This window comes from Osmerus mordax, chromosome 13 (genome assembly GCF_038355195.1).
Source record: "Osmerus mordax isolate fOsmMor3 chromosome 13, fOsmMor3.pri, whole genome shotgun sequence".
Taxonomy (NCBI): domain Eukaryota; kingdom Metazoa; phylum Chordata; class Actinopteri; order Osmeriformes; family Osmeridae; genus Osmerus; species Osmerus mordax.
In genome coordinates this window covers 11,956,323-11,976,620 of record NC_090062.1, presented here as the reverse complement: position 1 = coordinate 11,976,620, position 20,298 = coordinate 11,956,323, and the positions used below count along the sequence as shown (strand labels likewise).

Here is a 20,298-nt window from a genome sequence, read left to right as displayed (position 1 = left end):
TTAATATGTTGTATATCAAGGATGAGCATGGGCATTTTTCTACACCAGGTAACCTTACGCCAAGAGAATAAAGAGAAGGAAGTATCAAGGTCAGTTTAAACAGTGTATAAGATCAAGCTCGTTTACAACGTAGTTGCAATTTTTTCTCCTTTCTGCCTTCCAATTACCAAACACTGCAGAGTATGGTGTAATTGGGTTGTCATTAATGGTTGTCTCGATCGAACTAACGTTGGAAACCTGTACCTTTTTGAGACTAACTAGTTGCTATGGCTATGCCGTATACCTTTATAGCAATTTTTGCCAGACTTTGTTCTTATACATTAACTTGAGAAAATCTCATTAGTTCCTACTAGATTACTGTCACCTTCCATTTAGCGGGCAAGCAGGACGATAGGTGGCTCTACATACACAGATTGTATCAATACATTTATATTCTGACAGGCTCCTCATCTCTTTAACAAGCGAACAATCCTAATGTATTCCAGGTAATTAATCATTTACATACTCTGAGTGTCACCTGCTCGGTCATCCCGCTGAGATCCTCCATGGCCTCCTTATTAAAATGCTAATCTAAACCGCTGACCCATCCTGTCAGGGAGGAAGTTGTCTGGTAACGAGGACCTTCGTCCACCATGGAATCTCTCCCTCTCTAAAGAGATGGTCGGAAGGACCCTCAAGACCTTGTGGGTGGGGGGTGGGGGGGGGGTAGAGCCCTGGGATGCAGCGTTCTCTTCCACACAACTGAGATATTCTAAGCAGATGTTCATTTATTCAAATTGGTGCGCTCACCCTAGTGCAGGAGTGAAGGCCTCATTAACCAAACGGGAATCTTTTAACAGCTTTGCCTTCACAGACTTTCTCCGAGTCTATACGTTGCTTCCTCCTGGGGTTGACCTCATGGAGATGGAGAGGGGGAGAGGGAGGGAGAGAGGGAAGAACTTCTGACTACTCATCGGTCAGCCTCCTAATATTAGTGAGGAATGGTAGAGGCTCCCTCGCTTCAACCACCAAGTAGGCGCAGTCATGCATATCAACTAGAATCGAGCCTAATCTGTGTTTTCATCTTAGTATTTATTGCCAAAACTCCAAAAGAATAGTTTTAGCACCATTCCACCCCGGTGCACTCTGGCTATCTGTACAGGAGGCCTTAAGCCGGGCACCCCCCCTGCTCCTCTCCACATCTCCACATCTGTGACCCCCCCAAGGCACAGTTTGACCCACAGACACATCCAACAGACAATGACCACTAGCGCTAAATACCACAATGAGACGGTAAAAACAGACTCTTCGCCCCTGCCGGGTGATAATCAAACGCCTGCGTAGATATGGTGCACTTGTTTGACCCTGATAAGAAGGGCATGTAAGCACACACATGAATGGACGGCTGCACAGCTAACTAGGCATGCCAGCAACCCATGTTAGGCACAAGCCCACCCTGCCTGGTTTAACCATGGCTAAAGCACTACAACACTATAGTGTGTGTGAGTGTGTGTGTGTGTGCGTGTGTGTGTGTGTGTGTGTGTGTGTGTGGGCATGAAGAAAGATTTGCTTCCTCCCAGTTGGCAGCACATACACATGCACACATGCAGTTATACACACGTACGATCACACGCGGCAGTCACTCAAGCTATCCCAAACAAACACACACACACAAACCAACACACACACACTGTGTGAGTGTTCTTTGGTGCCCATTAGAAACTACATAGGATGATTACTATTTTGTGGATGATTACTGGGGGGAACACTGACAGCATGACAGTAATTATCGGTGAATTCCTTTGAATCCTCCTCTCATTGATAAAGCTGTTGAAATACATAATTGTATACTCTATGGTGATGAGCTGAAACAACAGACTGACAGGCATGGCACAGTATAAGCACAATGTTACATCTACTGTCTAAAATACAGTATGTAGGTACCCTTATCCAAACTAAATGATCAGTGACATACAGTAGGCACTAAAACTATGTGCTAAGGATTTCATGCAAGCTGTCAAATTATAGCCATTGCTTTATACTGTCTTATATATAGCCAAATAAGCAATACAGTTATTAATACCACAATGTAAATTAGCCCAATCTTTATTCCTAGAAATATAAAAAGGACATTTTGTTTCAGTCACCAGATTATTATATATTTTTTTTCAATGAATACTTTTCAACTCACTCCAGATGTAGCATGTATTGTCACACTTAAATATAGACATGCCAAAACAAGCAAAAATATACCTAGGAATTATTGTAAAATCATAGTAAATTTGAATGAAAACAAGTATTCCAATGTCTTCTGTGATCCACACAAAGCAGATGCTCTCAATTTGTTTGCATGTGAAAAAAATCTTTGGCAGGGTTTTAAACATAGACTTTCAGTAAAACTGTCCATAATCATGTCCAACAGTCAACTAGCGGAGAGGATAGGAATTCAGCTTTCCACACATTCGCTTAAGGTACTCCCATTTTGAGGAACTTCATAGCCAACAAATGTCTACTACACATCTTAAACTACCGAAAAAAGTCAAGGTATTGTCCCCCAAACAGTGTTACAACACTCAATCAATATCCATAAATTCACATGATCTACACTGCTTAAGTTTGTTTTAGTAAGTGACTGAAGTAAAATGCATGAATTCAATCCAACCATATATTTGGAGGCTATAATACCTGTCTCAGACGTAATTAAAGAAAATACGTTATCTAAAGAAGCCTTGAATAAAGAGAATCAATAATCCAAATGTCAAGATAGCTCTTGGCAGATCAGAAAAAAACCTTCACCCTCGTCTCCAGTGAAAAGGATGAGTATTTATCATTGTCTTGTTGGCACCTTACTTATCACCTCCTTAACTTCTACAGGAATAATAATACGGTTGTGATTTATCACTGGTCAACAGGGAGGCCACTGATCCCCCCCCCTCCACTAACCATGCATTATTCAAGATGCTTCTAATCAGCGGTTAAGGATTGAGAATCTGAGAATGTTTAAGCTTTCTTTTCTAGTTTTATCTTTTTTTTCTGTAATGTTGGAATGAGAGTAAAGGTTTTTAATAGTGCTTCCTTCGAAAGAAGACGCATCTACCACCTGGTCAATGGATGGTCAATAATGTATTTGTCAAAGCACTAGGAACTCCAAATAACTCTATACAAACTGCATGAACTGTTCTCAACTACTGCATATTAACTACAGTATTTCCTTCGTCACAATTTCCATAACACAAAAAACCTCACCTTTATGTCATCTTGTTTGGTTGGATCAACATTAACATTAAAAACCATAGAGAAAAAGCACTGTTAAGAGGCATGACTGTTTCAGCATTGGTACCATATGAGAAAAACATGGTATCGGTCACCATAGAGGTTAAGCCACGATCACCCTGTGCTCATGTAATTAAAAAGAGGGGTACCTAGCCTATCCACCACTGTGGCCCCAATCAGCACAGAGGCCAGGAGGACAGAGCATGAAGAGAGCACATGGGGCAAAATGACACTGAGATGCTTCATTAGCCAAGCTTGGCAACACAATGGGAGCCTGACCATGTCTCTACCGCCCGCGCGCCTGGCTTCCATCGAGAGTCGAGACACGTTGAAATGAAAGATCTCACTTTGTTACTGGCCTCGGACCGAAGGAAAAAGACGGATTGATTTTTGCTCTCAGCAGGTTGGCTTTGTCTTTGTGCTCTGCGAAGATGGTGATGAATTAGGTTGAAGTGAGACTCAGTAATAAAAAAGTGTTGTGTTCCTAGGATGGTTACACACTGTGTTGGTTTACAGATGGTTGATCACAATGGATACTTATGAACTCTTGTGTTGAAAAAGAATTCCACAATTGAATGTGAGCTAAATAATTTTACATGCATTAGTGGTAGTAAGATGAAGAGTATGTGTCTTTTGTGTTTCTGACTGCCTGAACCAACTGGATTGAATTGGAATTGATCCCAGTCCTGTAATATGCACACTGTACCCGTGATTAAGAAGTGCTGACATGCAAGGCCAACACTCTCTCCTGACCATTAGAAGAAGTGCAAACAATGAGGCTGGGCTAATCGACTGTTTAAATTTGGACACCGCTTGGACACCAATCACCTATCTGATGTGGTCAGTCATTAATCGGTACTGCTTGTGGGTATCCAAGCCATTTGGAACAGGATATGTCCATAGCATGGCTGATTGTCCTTCTATCAATGAAGCCTAAGCTAATTTATGGCTGTCCAGGAAATACAGCTTCATTTATTGACAGATCTCAATTCAAATATTTGAATACGCAAATGAGAGAATCTATAAAGATAGCTAACAATGCTAATTTCTCCCTCATTCATTAGGTAAGCTTGACTCAGCAAATCACAAAGTCAGTTCTGTTGTATGTATTGACAAACCTGGCAGAAAATATGCTGGGATGCATTGTCAGCCTACACAGTCGATATCAGTTGGACCCATGTAGGAAAAACCAAATATTTTAAATATATTTCTGCAGATAGGGAAAATGCATTCACACCTCTGTATTGACAAAATGTCTCAATAGATATCCGAACAGTAACGATTAAGATTCTCTTCTGTATGGGCGTGGCGTCTCCTCCACAAGTCATCTTCCCCAGTTTCACCATGGCAACGAGCCTGCTGTGCCACTCCCAGTTTGTTGTCGTGGATACTGAGGCAGCGGTGGTAGCTAGTGCTATGTCTGGCAGATGGAGCAGCTGTTAGGGTTCCTCATAAGGAGTGGAGGGGTTGGAGTGAATCCGCTGCTGTTGCTGCCATTGAACTTCATACAGTCAACAATCATCCTGATTCCAGCAGTGCACAGCCCCATTCCATCAACTCCAGCCCCATCACACCACCTCGCCACATACTGAGAACCCATTCTCCCACCAACCCCAATCCCCACCATCATCCCCAACCTCCTGCCTAGTGATGAGAAGAAAGCATGTGTTCCCCATCAAGAGAAAGGAGTAGCTCCATGGGATCGCTTTCCCTCTGCAAACACATCACGCTCGTCTTCCAGCAGACGATGGCCCAACACTGACGCAGACACCCCTTTGCCTCATTAATCTTCGTAGAGAACAAAGTCAAAGGGTTTTCCTTCACTGCCTGTCACCTGGGTGGCATCCTCCTTAACCGAGCAGAATGTAACTTTTGTCTAGACGTAAGGAGCGTTGACACACACGCAAGAAGACTGGAGGTGCGAGGTGCGAGGTGTGAACCAGATGAAAGCCAAATAAATCGTGTATTTGAGCATAACGTGCGTGACGGTATTTACGGAATTAACGGCTTAAGCGGCTTGGGAATCTCCTCTTCTTATTGGCGGTACCTGTGTCCGTGGCCCCGCATACTGTTAGAAAGCTTATGATGCCTGGCTAGAGTGTGTTTGCATTCTTTAAGTCTGCAGATGGATGCCTATCATCGAATGCATACACACCGGGCAGTTATATTCATGCGAATAGCCTTGAAACTATTCCAGAGAGTTGACATGCCTTTAGTTGCAAGGATATTAAGCACACACAAAAGGCCACCAAGGAGGTATGTGGTATAATAATCGAGACGGTGCCCCAATTCTGTCAAAAAGCTCTCTCTGTGAGGCATCTCTCAGTTGTCTCCGTGCTCTGCTTTGTGGCAGCCGGCTGGTGTGTGTGAATCAGTTCCCCTACACCAGTGTTGTAGTCAAGCCAATACCAAGACATGACCAAAACTACAGCATATCTAGACCGAGACCAGACCAACACTTTGAGTCAAGATCAAGACCAGTAAATGTTCTTACTGTAACACATCACCTTTGCATAACATGTAATAAGCCATCTGATCAACAGCACAGTTTCCCTAGCTGTAGATATAAGGTTACAGAGGACAGGTTATGCTTTTTATTCGGGATAGTTTGGGGTCTTTATACAGTCAAGGTGAGAGAGGTGTTTTTTCTGATATCATCTGCACCACCTGATCTTGTAACTGAGTAACTGATTGTTCCTCTTAGGAAAACTTTCCAAGGATGGCAGACACACACACACATACTCTCACACACACACAAACACACACACACACACACACACACACACACTATTCCCTGGCCTAGCATACCCTGGGGCCAGGTTCCAGGAAGGCAAATAACCATTAGGCCCAGACAGCGGCATGAGCAGAATTTATTTTGTCAGCTAAGGGTCAAGAGCTGTGACCTGGCTCCAGTACTGGTGGCGGATCCAAACGTCTCCAGGAGCAGAATGACAAAGATTAACTGTCGCTCTGAGCTACAGCGTCTCATAATTAATGCTGCCTCACTTCCCTCTGAGCCTGCTCTGGCAAGGGGGATTGACACACAATTGATAGATTTGCCATTTGGGGGTCAGTCTTAAGAGGATGGGACAGACAGCGGCCTGGACGTATTTGTCAGCTCTGAGCCGGCATTGATCGGGGTGTGGAACTTTATATCTTCATGTGATCTTTTTGTGGAAAAAAAAGTTAATAATAAAGAAATAAAAAGGCAAACATTTGATCATGGTGGGGTCGCTGGTTCTAAGTATCTCATATAAAAAAAGGATGCTTCTTCTGGAATCAAAGGGATATCACATGTAGGCTGGGTAAATAAGAGGATAGATGCTTTTTGATGAAAAACATAGATGAAATACCAAGCCTGAACCTGAAGAAACTAGGAAATCCTGAGTAATATTGAGAGATAGGATAGATGGGTTAGAATAGCTTTATAAGAGACACTCTGTTCCAATGTGTGTGTGTGTGTGTGGGGGGGGGGTTATACAGCATGCAGTAACATCACCTATATACACACACCCAAACACACACTCTTTAAAAATAGAAAAGGGCAACCAATACCCAGAGGGATATAAAGATACTAAAGAGCCCCCCACTATCTGAGTCTGGAGGAGAATGCCTTTGCTGTGGGTTGAAGAAAACAGTGGCTGGAGACAGTCACAGCCTAGGAAGGGGCTGCTTTTAAAAGACTCCCTCCCACCCTCTGAGTGGGCATTGCAAATCCCTCCATTGAAGTGGGCTTATTTCTTAATGGTACTCTACCATTTTTCCAGCGGATTCTTCAGAATCCTCTTTCCAAACACACACAATAAAATTCTCAACCAAAAAAATAAAGAAGATGTGTATACAAATATATACATGAGGTACTAGTCCTGTCATGAAATATTCTTCGCCTGGTAATTAATTGGAAGAAATAGGTAACTGTGTGTCTTTTTAAACAAGGGCTCAAGGTACTGGTGGCTAGAGTCCTTTGCATAACATTTAATTGAGGTGTATTTAACGACTGTTACACAGCAACAGCCAGTGAATGAAGAATAAAGAACAGACTGCTATACGTTGTGGTAAATCCTTTCCGTTACCATTCTCAGCCAATCCCCATGCAATACAAGCCTTGACATTTTTTTACGGTGGTCTATCGGGAGACAAAATGCCTCAAAGACACTTATCCGGATATCATAACAAAAAATTGTATTAGGGGATCCATCTCTCATTCTGTTGTTCATGGAAACAACAGAGCAAATAGGATATGGCTAGTAAACTACTCAATTTTTCTTGGTGTGATTTAATAGCCTGTGTTTCCTCACAGGCTCCCTTCAGTCTAATTCAGTAAATACCCACTTGTGAAAATGCCTCAGATTCCACAAAGAGGATGTGGCTCCCTATCAGCTGTCTGAAAGCTTTTCAATATAAGGAAGAAAGGGAAGTTAAAAGGCTCCAGGGTGTGTACGCCTTTAAAACTGCCACTCAAGCCCTTTAGACAAACTGCCCTATTCAACCTCAAGGTTGCATGTAAAATGCGTTTGGTTGGATAGGAGAATATTGGGATAGGAAATGAGGATTATAACGGGTAGTCGCAGCTACACTTTGACATTAATGGCTTCTGGTGAAAAGCTGCTCAATTTCATCAGGTTGTAGGATGGCCCAGACAGCTGGGGCGTTATGGTAGGATGTGTGTGTGGGTTGTATTATGTGTGTGTACAGAAGGTGGTTTGGTGTGGGTTTGGGGGTGGTAAGGTGGGTGGGGTGGGGGTGGGATAATAGATGTAAAACATGTGCTCCCTAATTGCACAGTCTCACCTGATTGAATTCATGGCAGACACCCCAGACAAAGTCTGTGTGTCTCCCTAAGATCCACTAAGAGAAGAGAGGCATGGGGGTGACAAGGACAGACACATATGAGAAGGGAGGGGGGAGAGAGAAGAAAGGGTAAGAGTGTTTAGCTGAGAAGGAGATCCTGAGGGGAGAGGAGATGGGCTCCGATCCGACCGAGCCCATTTCTAATTTCCACTCTTAACCATGGAGTCGTGCCTGATAGCATGATGAGATTCATTTTATGTTTGGTCACTGTCAGCCAGGGTGCTAGAAAAACAACAGCATTGGTTCGTCCCTTAAACGCTCTCAAGCTCTTTTCCTCTTTTTCTCCCTCTCTCTCTCATGCTGGCTTTATTGAAACTAGCTTCTGAGGCTCCTTGTAAACACAGCAGCATCACAGTTAGCCTCAAATCTTTACCTCCTGGTTGGCTGCTATGATATGAGGCAATTCCTGCCACTCTACCAATCAGAGCCAAAATATAGGTACGAACAGAGACCAGTTATGTCTAAGGTATGACTGATGAGGAAGAATGATTCACAACATAAAGCTTTGACATACAGTCTGCCTGCCCTCCCGTTCATGCATCATTGCCATGGTCAACTAGGTTGTGTGTTAACGATATAGCTATGCTTGGGTGTGCAAAAAGTTATCAAACTGACATGGTTATGTTCCTCATGTTCTTCTAATCAATAATTCAGCACAGCTTCAAAACCGCCTCTCAATGCTTGCCGGTCCTTTTTGGTGTGAGGGATGGAGGCAGGTAGAGAGGGAGGGTTTTTAAAAGCTTCCAGAGCAGAGCATATTACTCTCAAACTGGGCAGCAAAGAGAGCAGCGAAAAGTATCAGTTTCAGGAGTCAGGTGGCTGAGCGGTGAGCGAGTCGGGCTAGTAATCGGAAGGTTGCCAGTTCGATTCCGGCCGTGCAAAATGACATTGTGTCCTTGGGCAAGGCACTTCACCCTACTTGCCTCGGGGGGAATGTCCCTGTAGTTACTGTAAGTCGCTCTGGATAAGAGTGTCTGCTAAATGACTAAATGTTTCATACCGTTCGACAGCTACTTATGGATCGATAGCCTCAAAAGCACTGAGGAACACCAGGCTCCCGTCTGTAATAAAACAGTGGCCACCCCACCCTGAAATGTGCTCACCGTGGCTAATTTATTCACTGTGACACTGCTGTTGAGACCGTAAAATGCTATTTGGGAGGATCAGAAAATCTAATTCTTTACCCTATTAGAGAAATAACCCTACACAGCTCCCAACAAAAAAAAACGCCTCAATTGAGAGTTTCAGGGCTAATACAATCAAAGATGCCTTTTGTGCATTTTGTCAACTGCCTGGATAGCTGGGCATGGGTCATTTGGAGGCCATTGTTTAGTTTCATAATTTGAGAGAAACAAAGAGGACAGGGGGTCAGAGCTTTAGAGAAAGAGTCTGGGCCAATTAACTATCTGACATCCCCTTGTTAAAGGGGGAGGTGATTCCCTAACTGTATTGATTTACTAGCCTCGGCATGCTGACAGTTTCCAAATCACACAGATTCTCTCACTCTTTCTTACTTGCTATCTCCCTCCATCTCTCTTCCTCTCCCTCTCTTTCTTTCTCTCTCTCCCTTTCTCTCACTCTCCCTTTTTCTCTGTAACTCTCTCTCTCTCTGCCCACTGAAGTGTGCATTACGTATTACTGACTGTTGGCAGCAATATGGCTTTCACATCTAACAGTCTGTACCCAGATAGAATCAACGGAAGCTGCATGCTAGTTGAGATCTGAGAGCTGTCTCACTTAGGGAACAGGACTTTCGGCTTGCTCGCAAAATCTTGTCATGGGCTAACGGACTATTATCCCTCCATCTATCGGCATACTTTCTTTCATTTATCGTCTGATGATTCACCACCATCACCATTGTGATGGATGAAGAAAAGTCAGGGAGAAGAGGGAGTTCCTCTAGCTTGATGTACTGTCGTACATGTTTCTGTTTTAAATAAGGGGAGGCGGTGAACTTGTGTGCTATCGCTGGTGGAGCCTTTGTCCAGGCACTGCTGGCTGGTTTTGTCCCTCTGCCAGGCCCAATGCTCTCTCCATCACAACATGCCATTCAGACAGATAAGCATCAGGCAGGCCCACTCCAGTGTCACCGCCACTTCCTCGCTCGAGTCAGCAGATTACATTTTAGAACTTGACAGCTTGTTATCACTCTGGACGGCAGGAGGGCTTAATCTTTTGTTCTTTTTTGAAGGGTCAGAGAGGTAGGAAGGATGGGCGGAGACAGGGGAGTCCAAGACTCCGGTCACAAACTCCACTCCTCGTGGCTTCGGCTTTGCCGTGTCACGCAGTGAATAGGCTCCTCTTCCTCTTCTCTCTTTCTCCGTCTCCTTCTTTCCCCCCTGCTCCTCCTCCCGCTCTGCCCCATCTTTCTGTCTTTTTGTCTATCTCTCTTTTAGCCCCTACCTCTCAGACCCCAGTGCTTTGTCAAAGGATTAGAGTGATGGCAGTCTCTGCAGGGTGTGGGTGGGGCAGGTCGCTGGTCCAAGACTGATTCACTACCTGATAGGTGTCCTGAAGGACTGCCTGTGTGACTGAGCAGAGGCCCAGACGTTTTTGTTCCAGCACAATCATGCGAGCGTACATTAAGGAACGCCAACTTAAATATATGATAACTGAATTTAGTGATCTAGTGATGAGAATGTTTTTATTCCAGACACAGTTTCCAGCACACTCCAGTTAGAAATGTATTTGTACTACATAGTTCATAGCCTTATAATGTGTTAAAGCAATACATTTCTAAACCAAAATATGTGTTTAGACAAAAAACTTGAAATTCACTTTACAGGGAATTATATATAATAATAATAATAATAATAAATAGCACACACAATTCACAAATTGTGCACTGTAGAGAAAAATCCATGCTGCCGACATTATGGGTTCTTGAGACTTTTTTGTTCCCCATGAGCATGAAAATGACAACTTTGAAGCGTGTTCTGTATGATTATTACTGTATGAGTCTGTGTGTGTGCGTGTGTAGAAGTGTATGCGCAAACAGAGCACACTGTAGTCAAAAGTGAGCGATCTGTCAAAGGCTACCGCCACTTGCATAATGGCAGCGAGTACATAACTTTTTGTGGAGAACGCGAGACAGCAGGAATGTAATTAGGAAAGGCTGTTCCTCCTCTCAATGCACAGATCCTTCCACTACATGGAATATGCCACGTACATAACAACCTAAAAGGTGTCTGTCTCCGACTGCACACCATTACCATTTCCTTGTTTGATCCTGTGTTTTGGTTGTGTGTGAACTGTGTAGTGTGAGACCTGCTGGTGTACTCAACACCATGTTGAAACAATGATTTAACAGGACAGGTCGGCGGATGTGGATCCGTGTGTGCGAAAAAGAATCTTTTGAATCCTTGAAATTTGCCTGAAAATGCCTAAACAGCATACCCAAAGTAAATTGAAAGCTTTTCTGAAAGCTGTTCCTGTTGTGTATGTAGTGCAAATATAACTATATATGAGAGAACAATGGTTGTGCTCGCCAAAGGCAAGTACACCCAATAATAATTCAGTGAAAGGAGCAGTGACAATCATTTAATGTCAGGTTTAAAGGTCAGACTGGCCATTGAAGCAGCATCCTTGCCAAACACTAAAATTTAGTTAATTCCATTTGAGTAGCAATGTCAGCTTACTATGGCAACCAGTTACACAGAGGTACAGTAGGGGCCTCCTTTGTTTTCACAGAAACAATGCTTGAAGAATTCTCTTGATTACACATTGGTGCATGTATTTAAATAATCTTTGATCATCAATTAACATTTAACTTACCCTTTACTACACCGTTACTAGTTGCTATAGGGTTCAATGGATACCAATATGCATGCAGGTCTAATAAATGAACCAATATGGACGTTTACGTGGAGCCATATAAAGGAAACTCTAGTGTTCATGGTTCATGCTCATAGGACTAATAGGTTTTGTAGAAGGTTTTTTCTTTTCTAAAGTAAATCTGAAGCATCTATGTAAAGACCTTGAACATTGCTGTTGCTATTGTGTTCACAATATAAAGCAACTGCCTTTCATGTCCCAAGATGCCTCCTTGGTGAGAGCTCTGGTTATATAAGTATGCATATCTCTCCCTCCCTCTCTCTCTCCCTTCCTCCCTCTCCTCTTTCTTTCTCTTCTTTGGTTTGTGTGTGTGTCCGTGACTCTGTCTGATTTCCACCAGCCTGTTTCCAGCCAGCTGGGAGATGGGGTCTGCTCAGTCCTTGCTCACACGCTTCAGTCTGCGACTGATCTCAACCCTTGGCTGTGGTTAAGACAAGTTTTGTGAGCTTTCTGAAGTGAGTGTGACGGTGAGTGTGACGTGAAGTGAGTGTGACGGTGAAGACAAGCTTCCTGACAGAACTGGAAGTTTCCAACAACAGCCTCATAAGAAGACAGTCACGTCTGAAAACCACAGTGCTTATGGAACATCCCCCCCCCTCCCTTATTAAATCTGCCCGGGGGGAGTGTTCCACTGTCAGAAATCCCCCAGACCTAGTTTACCCACTGTTCCACCTTTGATTACTTTTTAATCAAACTTGTGTGTGAAAAGAACAACAACAAAAAAACAGAAACGGTATGCGATGCAAACTGGATGAATATTCTCTTTGAATTCTTTTTTTTCTTTTTTTTTTTGGGGGGGGGGGGGGGGGGGGGGGCGGGGGGACAACAACAGTGGACTAATTTCCCTCCAGTTGGTTGTGAGAGTGAGCCCCAATGTTAGTTTTGGCTCTGCATTAGACATATTCATGCTGCTACTCATTACTTAAGAAGTCTTTGATAACCAATCCAGTCTTGATTAATTGGTGTTCCCATGGCAATTCAACTTTTAGGACTGAAAACAAGGATGACCATATCATGGTGAATAAACGGCCTAACTACTTTAATCAGTGTCGCTAGGCACAGTCCCTGGCTTACCTATCTCACCTGTTCATTTTAAGTGCACAACATAAGAAGACAATGTCATTAGTCGTACTGTGCCGGGGAGACATCCAATATCCTTCTGATTCCTCTGAGTTCCTTATTGTAAGGCATATTTTCTGGGTACATGTACAGCTTGAGCCTCTGTAAGGTCAAGAGGTCATGCAGCGAGGCCCCCTCTGAGCAGAATATAGCATGCAGTCCAGACAGTGGGGAGACAGTAAGGAAAATCATGTACAAATAGGGCTTATGTGATTAAAGACCACTTCACCTGCTGAACGTTCTAGTGTGTCAATACACTGACCACTGAAGACCCGTTAAGAAAGCAATTCTGTGCATTCTATATCTGTACTGTCCAACTCATGTATTTAAGCATGGCTGAGAGACAGTTTTCACTCATGCCATCAGTTTGTCTTGAACTGATTGTTTGATCCGTGCCGCTTGACTAATAAACAAAAGTCAACTCCTTTCCTTTGTCGTGACTCCTTCCGGCCTGCCTTCTCCAGAATTTCCATCTTATCACTTATTGAAAATGTGGTGGAATAGAATGGAAGGATCAATTGTGAGGGCTCTGTGCTTTGAACAAATAACCGTGTGTCATATTAATTTATGTCAAAGGACTGTATGACCATAAGCAATCAGACCGCTCAGTCCAGATACAGCAAAAGCCACCACTCCTCTGTGCATGTGTGTGTGTGTTGTGTGCGTGTATTGTGTATGTGTATTGTGTGTGTATTGTGTGTGTATTGTGTGTGTATGGTGTGCGTGTATTGTGTGTGGATTGTGTGTGTGTTGTGTGTGTGTATTGTGTGTGTGTATTGTGTGTGGCTCTTGGTCTCTGAGTTTGCCTGTGACCGTCTATGCTGCTGTTGCTTTCCCTCTCTATATTCTATGTGTCTTTCTCTCTCGTCTCTCTGTTTCTGTCACCCTGTCTGTCTGTGTTATAGCCAGTGATCGGAGACGCAAAACCCTCGGCTCAGGGTTGCGAGTGACACAGCACGGGGTAGATGTGCTAGTTGGAGTGGCAAGGTCCCATACGACAGCCTTCAAAGACATTTCAAAAAGATGCTTCTCTGCTGGATCCACCTTGTACTCTTTTTGATTTCATATAGAGTTCATTCTAACAAAGCCCTGGTGTGGCCCTGGAGAAAGGGCAGCCGGACACCCCCTGCCAGGGTAACCGCTCCCTGCTCTTATCCTTGATCTGGGTTCTGACCCTGACTGCTTGTGGAAAGTTCATATGCGTCTTTCCATTTGTCTTTCAAAGTAGAAAGGAAGGAAGACCTAGCATCTATTTTTTACTCTTTGCTGATGAATTTAGTTTTCTGAATCTGTCTTATATAGATGCTTTGGGAGCAACATTTTATATTTCATGGCTTACTGAATAGCACCAGATCAGCTGTTTTGAAGTTTTTCATGTTCAAGAATGAGAAATGGTTGCTGGGGAGATGTAGCGCCTGTCCAAGCCTCAGTCCTGCACTAATGTGATTTGTTACTGTTTCCCACCATCGAGTGGATTCCATCACACAAAAGGACCACACCAGAGTTGAGAAAAAAACACCAGTGACAAAACAGATATCATGCCTTCTTCAAAACAACCAGTTAGATCTCTACATTTGTCATTCACAATTACAGACAGTATATAAAGTACTTTTAGGAACCACTTTTGCAATTTCTTAAACTTTTCTCCTCACTTTTATTTTCACAAGATCCATTCACTATCAGAAGGGCAAATGTGGCAAGGACAAATCAATTTAAAAACATGCCAGCCATCGGATGTGGGATCAGATGGCCTGGAAAACAGATTATGTTTCCAGAGCTTGTGGCATGACCTGGGGCATAGATGTTAATAGAACTGCACATGACCTTGGTGAGGCTGCCGTGCACTTGGGTTGGAAATCCAATTGTGATCCCTGAGAGGATCTGAAGAGAGAGAGAAGGTGATATGGGCATGAGGTGCCCAGGTCAGGCAATCCAAGGTCTCACTTAGCAAGGTCCATTCGGCTGGATCTTGTTTCAGCTTTCTCTACCAGCTCTGGAGGTACCCTCAGCAGAGTCCCTGTGTGGTAAAGTAAATGTCACTGTATCGCAGACTTGGCGTGAGCACCCGGTTGCCATGGAAGTCCCTTAATGAGCAAGCAAATGCTGTTTCAAAGTTTCAAGCTCAGTTTTTTTTACGTTACTTGTGAAAACCAGGTCCCACCTGAACCAAAGGCTTACTGTACTGCACTTCAGAGTGTAGAATGACTGACGCAACCTTGCCAAGGTATTGCTTTCCAGTGAGGTCCCTGTTGTGTGAGATATGAAGCGTACAATCCTGCTGTAGAACTAAACAAAGAAAGTCTTTGTTAAATTCGTTCCAGTACAAGAATGGGAGGATAGTAAAATAATGTCCCCAGCTCCCCCCCACAAACATCAACGGCTGGATTTGCATAGTGATGCTGCACAGCCCCATGGCTCCAGGTCATCAGCACAATTTAATTACATTAAGAGACAGCTAAATTAGACTTTGCAAACAGACACGGCTTAAGGGATTACTGGACCTCTGACGGAGAGAGATCAAATTCTACTTTCCAGCTTGAAACAATATGCCCTGTTCCTGGCAGTCAGTCTCCTCATGCAGAGAAAGGGATGGAGGGATAGAAGGAGGTGAGCATAGAGGCATATGTAGAGAAAAAAACTGGTTTCAGCTGAAGTTTTAGATGCTGTGGGGCTTCTTTTTAATGCAGAGCAACGGGAAAGATCTTAAAAACACGGGGGAAAGCATAGTCTGAAATATCAGCCTTCGCATTTCTTTTGTCACGTTTTGAAATTGTTTATATAAGCTGATTATCTAGTCTTTAGGGAAATCATGAAAAGATTCCACAGCAGAATATTCTGAGAATTACTCTGCCCTTTCAGATTTAAACAAATTGTTTCAGCAAGACTGGGGACTGTATTTCCTATATCTATTCACATGGGGAGCATACAGTAAACATCCACACACACATCTACATGAACATACAGACACACACACATTGCCATATGTGTAAACGCACACACGTGGTTTGTTGCACGTCTGCTTATCGCTGCATGTCATCATCATGGTATGAGTTGTAACTTCTGCAATTGCTTGAGACGTGGCATGACAGAGATAGTCATTTTGACGTGTTCTCTGTTAGCAGATGGCTTTTTACCATCGGCCCACACTGGGGCTGCCTAACGATGGATCGTTAAGATACGTCAAGGACATTTGATAGGATTTTCTTTTCATGGTAACGGGTGTAATCAGAGAAGAAAAGCAAATGGCAAAACTTTGCTTTTGTCCAATTTGTGCAATTTCACACAGTGCCTGGAGGTACACAACATATCCCTGTGGATTAGATACTGAAACCAAATAGAGCTAGCTAACACCGTACTTTGCATGCTAGGATAACTAGCCCCGAAACAAGATAAAACAATGCATTTGTGCCGTTTTACTATCTATGGTAACATGAGCGTACAGTAGTGTGTGACCTGGTCATGAGGCACACACACACCCACCCTCTCACACACACACCCACCCTGTCACACACACACCCACACACAAACACACACAACCACACACAAACACACAGTGCTTGCCCTATCCTCCAGAGTGCTGATTGCTTGGCTATGCGGCACTTTGACTGAGGACACCCCTTAACAGGGGGAGGAGGGCACAACCTGTCCTTCCTCTCAGCCTCCACAGCAGGCCAGCCCACATTGAATGTACTTTGGAAAATAAAGAGTTGGGTAGGAAAACCTTGCAGGGCAAATTTTGTGCAATTTATCTCAGCTCTTACCTCTTTCAACATTTCTATTCCCCAGGAGATTGCTAGTGGTCTCCCCAACCCCCAACGCCCCTAACCCACCCCCTCATCCAATTGTCCTTAAACAATTACTCTGGAGTTCAGGGGATAGACTGCTGCCTGTTAAACTGCTACTTCCACTGCCATTGTATGTGTTATCTCGACCATAGGGGACCAAAGCACTCCAGTGAACTCCCAGGCAAACAAAGAGGATGAGCAGAGGAGAAGAGCCAGATAGAAGCTGACACCCAATGTATTAAAACTCAACACTATTAGATATGAGCTTGTGCTCGAGTGAGGCACCATAGCTTAAGGCAAGAGATACTGCCCAGTGTTTTTTAGTGGTGGGGGAGGGAGAGGGGTACACAACATTCTCTATTTCATACATCATTTAAGACAGTGAGATTCTCTCACTTTATCTCTTTTCATATTGAAATGAACAGGCCAACTCTGGAAAGAGAGGAGGCAGGACTGGAGTTAGTGTGCTGTCTGGCAGATGTCTACTTTTAAATTCTTTAAATGCATGGCCTACACACACCTACATTCCTTCATGCAATAGACAATGTTACTCTTGCTACTTTAGCTTGGCATAATGCCCCTGTTAAATAAGTAGGCAGAAAGGCCATCTCAACACAGTCATATACTAACGTTCTGTGTCTTTTTGTATTTTTTGGGTGCGTGCAAAGGTATATGTGCTTGCATGTGCCGAATTGAACAAGTACTGAATGTGTGTGTGTGTGCACGATTGTCTGTGTATGTTTATGTGTGTGTGTGGGCTCATGTCTCTCCTGAGAGCGTCTGACAATCAGTGGAATATTAGAGCCTGTAGAGAACCCACTCTCTGTAAGTGGCCTTTATTGATGGAGAGGCAGGAAACTGTACTGATCCTGATGATGACACACAGCACGGGTGACACATGATAGACCCACACACAGCGGTGGTGTCTCCCCAGCTCTGGCTCTGCCTGTCTGGGACTCAGTCTTGCTGTGCTTGGCCTCTGCTGGAGCAGGTGCTGTCTACCCGTGCCCTCTGACACGACCAAGGGCACTCTGCATCATTTTCATTTTAATGAACTGGCAATGTCTGGGTACAACTCATCAACAGTTACTACAGTTTGTCGGCGCAAGGCGTGACAGGGTCGAGAGGGTGAGATGGTGGGGGTGTCGGGGGAGCTGCATCTCTCCTTCATCTCTCCTGTCCCTCCCGGTCCAGACGGTGAAACACTTCACCTGGACCCAGCTGACGTGTGGAGGACCCTACTCAAGGTGAACCCCAGGAAAGCTGCAGGACCTGACAACTGACCTGGGCGTGTCAGGTGGCTGAGCGGTTAGGGAATCGGACTAGTAATCAGAAGGTTGCCGGTTCGATTCCCTGTGCCAAGTCTGTGCCAAATGATGTTGTGTCCTTGGGCAAGGCACTTCACCCTACTTGCCTCGGGGAGAATGTCCCTGTACTTACTGTAAGTCGCTCTAAATAAGAGCGTCTACTAAATGACTAAATGTAAATGTAATGTGTGCTCAGAGATTGTGCTGAGCAACTGACAGACGTCCTCACGGATATCTACAACACCTCTCTGAGCCAAGCCATCATACCAACATGCTTCAAAGCCACCACCATCACACCGCTACCCAAGAAATCCCCGGCATCAACACTGAACGACTACTGGCCCACAGCACTCACTCCCATCATGATGTTGGAAATGAGTGCTTTGAAATGAGTGCTTTGAAAGGTCGGTCAAGGCCACGTTGAGCCTGTCATTGGTCAATCAACATTGAGCATTATCCACAATGAGCCTCGCCCCGAATTGCACATTGCAATGTGGGGTACTCGAGGACCATGGGACTTCAGATTCCCATATTTGATTGGTCTGGCTGGAAGGGACTACTTGACACAGCGACAGTTTTTTCCCACAGGCCATCAGACTACTCAACACACTCAAGAACATCACATGATCAGGTGCTCCTGCGCCACATACACCGAGTAAGGACCAACTGACTGCTAAATTCTTCTTCTTCTTTGTTTTACTCCGTAGGCTCAATGTCTGCACTATGCACTTCACATGCACAATAACATATATTATCCATGCTGCCATACAGCACTTTGCACTTTACTCCTATATGTTGTTTTTTAACCTGTTGATGTCTGTTTGCGAGTATTTCAAATGTTAAAATGTTGTATTACTTGCATATTTGGAGTATTTGGGAAAATGCAATTTTGATCGTCTGTGTAACTACTTGTTGCACGGTCTGATTGAGAATAGAGGTTCCCTTTGACAGTACTCACCGGGCTCCTGTCGCTGCACCATCTCAGACAGGTCCTCCAGGTGGATGAAGAGCACCAGGCCCCCGGCCCCAAACAGCAGCACGAACCAGAAGAAGCAGGGAAGCTTGGCGGCCATCCGCCTAACCACGCGCAGACTCTCCCTCATTCTTCTCTGCAACCACGCTACTGAGCTGCTCAGCTAGTGCTATCTGTGACCAAGAAGGAGGGAGGGAGGGAAGTAGGCATGTTTAGGCATGTTTTTGGTCAATATAATTTTTACAAGATATTCCAAAACAAACCATCCATGAAAATAATCCTTAAAAAACAATGGCCTCAAAAGAACATACTCTATAAGCCTATTTCAGATGGAAGCATGACTATTAGACTAATTATGATATTCAGTATGCTTTCCTTACTCTCACACACAAAGCTTCAAAAGCATTTACAGAAGAAACATGACAGCTGGCAGGTGTAAACCTAAAGTAGGGCGGTGTGGCATAGGTGCGTTAACGGTGAGCTCAAGCTTTGTAGTCCTATATCCCTGTGTAATGAGTATCAAAGAATATATTTTAAATATGTTCTCTAATAGAGGCTTGATGATGATGCACGCAAGCTGGGAGTTTGACATTTGTCAAGCAAAATGTATGTATTGTTGCCAGGGCATTTCGACAGAACCCAACAGCAGTACAGTAGGTGGTTTGGTATCCTTTCAGTTCAGCCAGTGATAGCAGCTAGTGGTACAGGGCATGGATCTGCAGCAGGTAGACATCACGTTTGCTGAGAAGCCAGCTCTCTGATCAAATACACACATCCATGTCAAAATCAAATGCTTTGAATTCAAATAAATATTAATGTTTGTAATGTATTCTGCCACTATTTATTGTTTTCCCTCAAGTTCCCAAATCCCCTTCTTTGGATATGACTTAATATTCACTGTAGTCTTTCCAAGCATGAATTGCTAAAAAAAGAAACACAGCTAAAGAAACCATGCAGATTCTTTGTTGCACAGCATGCAGTGACAGAGAATACACAATGTGTTCTATTAACATGTTCTTTAATGTAAATAATCTCAATCCCTTGACAAGGCTATATTCCAGAAAATTTACGGTGGCCCAGAAATCATTTTTGGATGCTTGACATGCAATCACTATGTCATGTCTTTATTTCTATTGCCTTGTAAACAAAGAACAACATTGGCTCAGAAACAAAGAGA

General features: G+C 43.8%; 1 protein-coding gene across 1 annotated transcript in view; it reads right to left on the bottom strand.

The window, feature by feature from the left end:
- Positions 1–20,298, bottom strand: part of LOC136955639 (carbohydrate sulfotransferase 8-like) — an 86,710-nt gene that overhangs the window by 50,015 nt on the left and 16,397 nt on the right. The window contains exon 2 of the mRNA XM_067249378.1: positions 19,107–19,294. Coding sequence (XP_067105479.1) covers positions 19,107–19,251 — 145 coding nt within the window. The 5' untranslated portion in view covers positions 19,252–19,294. The remainder of the gene's footprint in view (positions 1–19,106; positions 19,295–20,298) is intronic.